The sequence below is a fragment of the Stegastes partitus genome, unplaced genomic scaffold, assembly GCF_000690725.1.
Source record: "Stegastes partitus isolate 25-593 unplaced genomic scaffold, Stegastes_partitus-1.0.2 Scaffold1093, whole genome shotgun sequence".
NCBI classification, from domain to species: domain Eukaryota; kingdom Metazoa; phylum Chordata; class Actinopteri; family Pomacentridae; genus Stegastes; species Stegastes partitus.
In genome coordinates, this window is record NW_007578824.1 from 12,953 (window position 1) to 22,304 (window position 9,352).

The following is a 9,352-nucleotide window of genomic DNA, read 5'->3' on the forward strand; positions in this document are numbered from 1 at the left end:
GGGTCCCAAGTCCGCAGACCTTTAACCTCCTCAGCTCACCTATAGTGGTGAATGTCTTCAAAGGACTTGGTGTTGTTGATGGCAAAGACGCAGAGGAAGCCTTCGCCTGTCCTCATGTACTGATCCCTCATGGCGCTGTACTCCTCCTGACCTGCAGTGTCCAGGATGTCCAGCAGACACGTCTCTCCGTCGATGACCACCTGCTTTCTGTAGGAGTCCTGGAAGGTGAGGAGGTCAGAGAGCGATCAGACTGAGGAGGGCTGAGCGACCACGTGGCAGCTTCATAAAACACCAATATGATAGGGTTTAACTATTTATTTATAAGGTGATTCAGGTGTGAAACATCCGTGGTACAATAGAGAACTCATCCTTGAAGGGGATTCCTGTTTCCAGCATGTCCAGGTCCTCGACTCCACTGCATCCAAACACTCGGCTACACTCAATCCGATCCAACACAAACAATTACTGTCTGATTCTATGAGCTGCCACACTTCCAGATGCCACCTGGTATTTAAATAATCCATCGCAGCGCTCCATCAATAATTTAAAGAAGCCATAATGAGACCGTGTTGGCTTTGTATAGGTCGGCCCACTGAGACGGCAGCCGCGCAAACACGCACGGAAAGTCATTAAAAACCAGTTAGGCGCCTTTTTAAAGCTTAAACCAGTCGAACCTGTTGCAACTCCTTTTTAAAGAGTACGTTTCTCCGTGTGCCGTGTCCCCCATACCTCTACAGCACACACATTTTATTTACCTCAATGGTGGGGTCGTATTCATCCACAAAGTGGTTCTGGATGAGCTGAATGGTAAGCGCGCTCTTGCCAACGCCTCCAGCTCCCACCACAACCAGCTTATACTCTGTCATGATTCACCTGTGAGGGCAAAAAAAAAGCAGAACATTTATTACATTTCCACAGATCGCCCCATTCATCTCTGGGGGCACCCATCAAGGCCTTAATAGCGCGTTTGTTCAAACCTCTCTGCTCTAAAAATGTTAAATCCTATTGTGGATGGTTAACTCTTTTCGAGCGCTGAATCACCACTTCAAACAATTTTCGCCATCCAGCTTCGTTTACCGCCGGTCGTTTGTGTCTGACGAGCTGTCGGCTTCGCTGGGATTGGCAGGCTGAGGAAACGGTAATGTGTGAACACGGCTTCCAGTGACTAATTCAAAAACCCCTCTACGATTCTTTTAATAACGCCGCTGAATCACTGGAAAATTAGATTTCACACCGTAAAGTTTGTTTTGCTTTTCATTTAGAAAAAAAAAAAGCCCATTTTAGTATTCAACTAGAACCTCGTGAAGGAAACTACAATAATCACAAATGCAATGTGGTGGTTAATTTGCATGAGATTATGTGCCAATGAGGGAAAATAAAACACCTTTTAACTCAGTTTTAAATCATTATCAGCCATAAAAAGGTACATCAAACGCTGAAGAATCCCTTTTACAACATGAGATTACACCATCTTTCCATCCCGTGGGATAAAAATTAACAGAAATAATCAGATAATGAGGTAAAAGAACCAGAGATAATCAAACGTCTGCATCCAGCTGCAGAGTCGGTGGTGTTTTCTGAGCCACACAACAGAAACGAACCCCAGGCAGAAATCCATGACGTTACATTAAGGCTCCAGAATTGACAAGCAACTGGGAGGCTCTGTGCCGTCCGGCTGCTTTGTGGAGCCGTCGATAGTGGCAGCTGGCCTTTTCAGAAGTTACAGAGTGCTCGCTGCCTGTAGTCAGGGAGGAGCTGCACCGACTCTTATGGCCATGTCTAGACAAACAAAAGCCAGAATGTGGTTTGATAGGTATTTGGCCAACAAAGGTACACTTTGTGTTCACAACATTTTTTTTTCCAATGCTCCCTGAAACCATCAAATCCGTGTTATATAGTGAAACCAGGCTGTGATTTACACACCAGGAAGCTGCCTTATCTCTACCTGATACTGACACACCATCCAGGCAGCACTGTGTCTGCCACATGAGCACTTTTTTTCTGCTTATTAGTCAGTGAAAGTGATGAGTGAATGTCCAGTTAGCTGTCATGTCAGATGCACTGGGATGTGGTGGGAGGATGCTGCTGATAATTCACACCCTCGTTTGTGTGTCAGTTATGATGTAGTGGAATTTAAATGGAGGAAAAAAAAAACAAATAGATGCCAGTCATGGTTGTTGACACCATTTTTTTTTCTATTTATCACTAGACAACAAGGTTATATCCAGCTAAGAAATATCACACAAACACAGTGAGAGATCTAATGGAGGTTGATTAGCAGCCATTTAAATATTAGCTTACTTCCAAACTACTTAGCTGAATTAGCCGTGTTTTTTTTTCCTCCTAATAAAGCCCCTGTGTTTTTATCCAAGCAGGCAGCAACACCTGGCTTAAAAGTGGGGAGGAATTTGATTTAAATCCACTGCTGTGTGGCCGCAGGGTCGCCTGAATGCTGTGAACACTAGCTAGCTAGCTTAGCATCGGAGCTTCAGCCCCTATGCCTCAGCCCGCACAAGTAAGCTAACTAGCTAAACTCGCTAGCTTAACCTGACGCGTTTGGACAAAAAACAAAAACTAATAAAATAAACAAAGCGATTAATTTTTGCATTGTGTGCACCCGTGTGCCCGGACACACACTCGCTTATCATTCATTCAAGAGGGTGCAGCTTGTGGAGCCGCCATTGACAGGCTAACCCACAGGTCTGCATTGCAGGGCCAGACGGTAGGTTCACAATTGGGCGTAGTTTGCACTAAAAAACCGAAAATGTCTGTTTCCAGCAGAAGTGTTTCCACTCCACGGCGGACACGGTGACCTGCCAGCCACATTAGTGAACACGACAAAGCCTTAATTATTTTTAAAAAAAAGAGGGGGGGCTCACACATGTAATAATCGGATCCGTTTGTTTTACCTTTTAGCGAAGTGGAGTTCCGCGTCCGAAGTAGCGACCAAAGAAGTCAAGCTGATAATCCTCTCGTTTCACACGATCTCTGCATTTCCTACTTCACGCCAAAAAAACGCCCGCATTTAAGTTCGTCGTTTCACAAGCGAGCGGGAACATGCACGACGACAACAACAAAACAAAAAAAAAAAAAACAAGTGGACAAATTTAATCGATTGAACTTTCCATCTGATCCAGCGTCCGGCCTAGCTGCTCCGGTTTGGCCTCCTTTACGCGAATATGGGCGGATACCAGGGCGCACTTTACCCAGAAAGCATAGCTGGGGATTTCAACCGGTCCGGGCCATATCACTCCTCTGACTGTGTGTGTGTGTGTGTGTCGCAATAACACCTGTAATACTTTTATTTTTATTTTACCATTTATGTGATTGCTGTTTTTACGCACGTTTAATAACACAAATAGCTCCACATACGCCCCCAAATAGCCCGCATCTGTTATTATCTCATGCTTGTGCAGATGTTTATTAGATTTTTTTAATTAGTAAATTGAATTTGAAGCCACCCAGAGTGATTCATGTTCTTACTTTAGTGGTTCTGTGACTGTGCGGGTCATACAGTGTCAGCTCGTCTCCTCCGCTCCAGCCTGCTGCACAGTCAACACAGCCTAGAGGGCGACTCCTCTTTATAAAGGCTCTAAATATAACTGGAATGTGCAGCAGGGACGTCATTCCCAGGCAAGGAAATGATTTGGCAATCCCTTGTCAGTTTTCCCTGCTGTTCGCTGGAGCTCCTCCTGCGCCTCAGAAGCGCATAAAGAGTCATGCGCAAGGCGAAGCGCAGGTTAGTGTTCAAGTATGGAAATGGAAGAAAAGCAGAATTTCTCACTCATAATAATAATAAAAATAATAAATGTCGTTTTGTCCACGAGGCTGTGGCTAAACTGTATGGAGTAGTGAGAGTGGCAAGCTACAAAAATAAATCAATAAAAAAAATTATTTAAAAAAAAAAAATAAAAGTGGAAATAAAAAGAAGAATAAATGAAATAAAAAATAATGTGGCAGTATAAAGCAATATTAATCAAAAATTAATCAATAAAAATAAAATAAAAGTAAAAAGTCGAAATATAAGGACAAATAAATGCAATGATTTAAAAAAAATAATTATTGATTTACTATTATTTTTATTTATGCATTATTATTTCTTTATTTATAATTTTTCTCTTTTTTTTTTATTTCTTCATTTTTTATAACGGCAATTTAAAAGCAAAGGAAATATGTGGAGAAAAACGTGCGCAGAAGGAACTCTAACTACTAACTGCCTGTACTTTTAACTTTTATTAACTTAATTTTTTTGTCTCCATAGTCTGAATTATTTATCATATATATTTATTATTTATATTATTCTATATTATATTATAATTATCTATAATTAATATATATTATGTTATATATTACATTTTATATATTATTTATAATTATTTATTTATTTATTCATATTATTTATGTATCCACAGTGTCTCAACAGTGCCACATATTTATTCTACCGTCTGGCTGCTACTGTGCTCATTCCTAACCATATTTACTTCCTACTGGCTCCTTTTGTAAATATATTTTTATGTTCTTATTTTTTTATTCTTGTATTTTGCACCACTGGAGTTATCTTTTAATTTTGCTGTACTCTGTGTCCGATGACAATAAAAAGCATTCTATCGGTTACTTTATCTAATTTTCTTATCTTTTGTCTTTTTCTGCTGTGCTGGTCAGTGAGATTAGATTAGATTCCTTTATTGTCACACCACGAGATTCACATGCGTTCATGGAAACGGTAAAACAAATTATATTATATTTATAAAATAAACTGAAAAAATGGCAAAACACAGAAAAATACAATCAAAATACAAACCCATCCCCATATATATAAATGCAGAGTGCAGTAAATATAGAAGTTAGTTTTCATTACTCTCTTTAATCTGTGTGTACATTTGTCAGCTTGTCTATATTGATTAATATATTAATCTAATTTAAATAATGTAATTTTGTTCTGCTGTATTTGATCTTTTCAAGTCAATCCATCTTTATTGAATAGGACATTTAAATCAACAACTGTTGCACTGAAAAGCTTTCCGATAGAAAAATAAGCTTGAATTGAGCTCACAACATGACTTAACAAGTTTTATTTATGGTGTGAATTTAGCTGAGTCATTGAGATATCAAAGATTAAAATACTACAAATTATTATAAACAGTACAAATTTACCTGATCACAATACATATTAAGGCTAAGACCCCAAAATCTTATTTATGGTGGGTATTTCCTGAATAATTTAAATATTAAATACTTAAAATACTACAAATGATTATATAAAATACACCTGTACAAGACTACAAAACTATTAAGGCAAAGACCCCACAGTGGAACTATTTTTTTAGATTAACTCGACTAATTTAGAACTAAAGTTGTGAACCTACAAAAATATACAAATAAATATCCATCAAATCCAAGGATTCCCTTGATTTTTTTATTTATTTAAATTATTAGTTTGGTGGTTATTTTGTGTTTTATATCTGATATATATGAATTTCTTTCTTTCTTTCTTTCTTTTTCCAGTAAAGCCCTTTAAACAGCCTCTGTGTGTATCCTGGTGTTACATAAATACGTTTGTTTGTTTTGAGGGACTTAAATCTTCCAAAAACATCGATGGGACTCTAGCAGATATAAAGAGCCTGTAGCCAAATACAGGATGTGTAAAGGAGTATAAAATACAAAAAAAGGTGTTATTTCCATTTATACAGCAGACACACTAGAGGTCACTATTGACTTCTTGTTTTCCAGTTCACTTCAGTTCAGTTTTATTTATATGCAGCTGCAATTCACAATACGAGTAATCACACAGTGCTACACACAGTGAGACAACAGTAATCCCTTTTAAAAGGAAAAAACCTCCAGCAGAACCAGGCTCAGGGAGTGCAGCCGTCTGCCCACACTGGTTGGACAGCAGAGAGAAAACTGACAAAAACAATAAACACTGTGGAGGCTGGTGAGGCCCAAGTCGCTCCGCAACCAGAGATAATTGCAGATTGGACAAACTACAAGAGAGAGAAGACACAAAGACAATGACGTGCAATGGTGGCATATAAATGTAGGAGAAGGTAGTAGAGGGGCGATACTCGGTGCATCATGGGAAGTCTCAAACTCGACTTACCTGGGGCCTGCTGGAGATAGAGTCTGGGTGAGGCTGGGCCGCATCATCCACAAAAAAAGGGTTTCAAGTATTCCGAACAAGTACAACTGATCCAATCTTCTCAATCTTTATTAATAACAACTCAGAACATGAACAGTCTTAATCCTCCTATCTAGTCCTTGCTACCAGAGACCTGGCAGCGCTTCCTCTTACACAGCTGAGCCACATTTGGCTTGAGGGAGGGAAGCATTTGAGACCCTCGGTATGCCTTGAAGATGCTCATCAGTAAGTTCAGAGCTGTACTTTGACTTGTTCATGATGGAGAAGAGCTTTTCACACAGACAGAAAAAAACAAACCAATTAAAGAAAACGCATTTGCACTATCACTGGGTGACAGGATGTGTGTTCCCTCCACTTGGTGACACTCTCGAATCACGTTTCAAGCGACTAACGTTGCTAATTTGTGCTGCTGTCACGAGCCTGAGCTATGGTAGCCCACAACTTATTAAAAAAACATAGAAAACACCCAGGGCAACAACTTGTGCAGGGGCATGTGAAAAAAACGTACAATTGGTCCACGGGCTGCGAGTTTGAGACCCCTACCCTAGCAGCATAACTAACACATAGTTCAGAGGCACCTGAGTCAGTCCTAACCATAAACTTTATCGGTTTAAAACCTAAACTGAAAAGCAGCACTGCCTCAATTAACGCCGCCACATTCACAGAGCACACCGTGTGCATTAAAGAGGCTATTAATGAGGGAAGTATAGCTATAACTAAGCACTGCGGCTATTTTCACTGGCAGTGCTTGTGTGTAGGTTAAATATAGGGGTTATGCAAATTAAAGCAAAAACCACTTTACAGTGTCTTCGTAAGGTGCTGGGCCCCAGTGTGCTGCCACAGCTGCTTCACTTCACTCCTGCACCAGTCTAAACCGCCGACTCTGCAAATCTGCAGCGCTGCAAATGAGGGATATGAAACGCCGGTCCTCCAAAAGATATTCCTTCATTTGGTGTTTTGATGACGGTGGTGTAGAGCGCCGTCTGACAAGTCAGCCCTGAAGCTCTAATAGGTGTTCAACTGGATTGTGTGATTACGAAGGACACAGCATAGGAGTCACATTATTTTCACAAACATAAAACCATTCAGTGATCCCTCGTGCGCTGATGTTGGTGGATTGTCATCATGGACACCGTTCCCAACCGAACAGAAATGTTTCATGATAGGACAAAAATCCATCCATCCATCATCTATACGCCGCTTCATCCTCACAAGGGTCGTGGGGGGCTGGAGTCTATCCCAGCTGACTCAGGGTGAAGGCAGGTTCACCTGGACAGGTCACCAGTCTATCACAGGGCTACACTTAGAGACAGACAACCAAGCACACTCACATTCACACCTACGGACAATTTAGAGTCACCAATTAACCTCAACATGTTTTTGGACCTTGTGGGAGGAAGCTGGAGAACCCGGAGAGAACCAACGCTGCATGGGGAGAACATGTAAACTCCACGCAGAAAGATCCCGGGTGTCTTCACTGAATCGGTGACCTTCTAGCTGCGAGGCAACGATGCTAACCACCGAGCCACCTTGCAGCCATACCTAGGACAAAAATAATTCATTTAAAACAATTTTCTTTTGACCTTTCCTTTGAAGGTGAACCCAAGTGGACCCAAACATGTGCTCCCCACAGGATAACAGGGTCACCAAGTTTTCCTTTAATTTGTCAGCTATCTGTACATAGCTTCTCACACTATAAAGTCCTCCAGCAGCTGTCTGTTTCAGGCCATGACGCCGTGGTGCATTCACTGACCAACGACGAGTGGGGTGATGGTGTCTCCCATAATGCTTTTCATCATGTGTGAGACTGGAAGCTTATTGTAGCTGTATGGGTTCCTCAGTTTACATGTAGACCCACTGCATGAACACTTGCATATTCATTAAGTGCAAAATATTACACTGAAAACCAGGATTTAGTACTTCTATGTGTTTTTCCTCAGAGTTGAAAATGTAAGTTTTAGCTGAGGATTAGATGGCTGAGGGGATGACTGTGTCTCTATGTGAGGAGTTTCAGCAGATGGAAGAAAATGAAAGCTTGGAGTTAATGAAGATAAAACAGTAGCAACAGAGAGCTGTCCAGGTGACACTTCCTTCCTCAAAGTGAAAACATGCTGCTGGGTTTTTCAGTAGCTCATTTTCATGTTAGTGTTTATAGCTGATTTATTGATTATCATTGTACCTGACCATAGAAGACCCCATCGTTTCCACCACTTGTCAAACCAACACATCTGTCCAATGACTACAAATTAAAATTGCCTCATTTTCTGAACACAGATGCTACAATGTGAGCTTGAAATAATAGATTTAACAAAAGGAGGTCTTTGTTTCTTTTCATTTTTACAGCAGGTGTGTCAAATCTTTGCAAGCAAACCTCAAGTGTAAAGAACAGCATCAACAACAGCTGCATTTCAAGTCATTATTCAAGACTTACTGGGACGCTTTAGTGCAAAGAGCCATCATTAGCATTAGCAGTTTCTTTCTACAGCAGGTTCAGATAATTTCTGTGATTAAGAGCTGTGCAAAGGTTGTGGTTGTAATTTGCCAAAGAATAAAACAGGAGTTATAAAAGTGTTTTGTTTTAGGGTTTTTTCCAGACTTCTGGTAAAGTAAGTTTAATTTAACCAGACTTGTTGGCTAAAACCTCTTGAACCTCTTCAGACAAAGGAAAATAATTACACGACAGCTCCAGTGGCACGGTGAAGCAGTGGTTAGCACCTCACAGCTAGAAGGACGTGGGTTCGATTCCCATGTTCTCCCTGTGTCCAAAGACCTGCTGAGGTTTAACTGTCAGGTTAACTCTAAACTGTCCGTAGGTGTGAGTGTGCTTTGTTGTCTTTCTCTCAGTGTTTGGCGACCTGCCCTGGCTGTAACCTGCCTTCACCCTCAGTCAGCTGGCATAGGCTCCCCCTGCGACCCTACAGAGGATTAGCGGTAAAAAGATAATGGATGGATGGAGTTCCAGTTGGTATTTTATTGCAGGAAAGTGTGTTCTGTCACAAGAGGGCAGTAAGCCTCCACTCATGCATGGACCCACTGCCAAAGAGTCCTCTGCTGCTCCAGCCGAAGCTTTAACTCGTTTTGCAAGGAGCTTATGCATTTACAAATCCTGGAAATATTATTCTCTTTATGCTTTTTATTGCACGGTGAACGATTTTCATTCATTTCTCACATAAAACGCAACAAAAATACCAGAGTCAGATATTGTTCTGGTAT

At 40.8% G+C, this 9,352-nt stretch overlaps 1 protein-coding gene across 3 annotated transcripts in view; it reads right to left on the minus strand.

Annotated features, from left to right (window-relative positions):
* Window positions 1-3,563, minus strand: part of kras (v-Ki-ras2 Kirsten rat sarcoma viral oncogene homolog) — a 10,544-nt gene extending 6,981 nt beyond the window's left edge. Inside the window, exons 1-3 of one of the 3 annotated variants that reach the window (XM_008295993.1) lie at window positions 2,910-3,161; window positions 756-873; window positions 40-218 (exon numbers count right to left, since the gene is read on the minus strand). In XM_008295993.1, coding sequence (XP_008294215.1) covers window positions 40-218; window positions 756-866 — 290 coding nt within the window. In that variant the 5' untranslated portion in view covers window positions 867-873; window positions 2,910-3,161. Of the gene's footprint in view, window positions 1-39; window positions 219-755; window positions 874-2,909; window positions 3,170-3,483 lie in introns of those variants that run through there. The other 2 variants (XM_008295992.1, XM_008295991.1) reach the window with 2 other exon arrangements.
* Window positions 3,564-9,352: the final 5,789 nt, after the last annotated feature.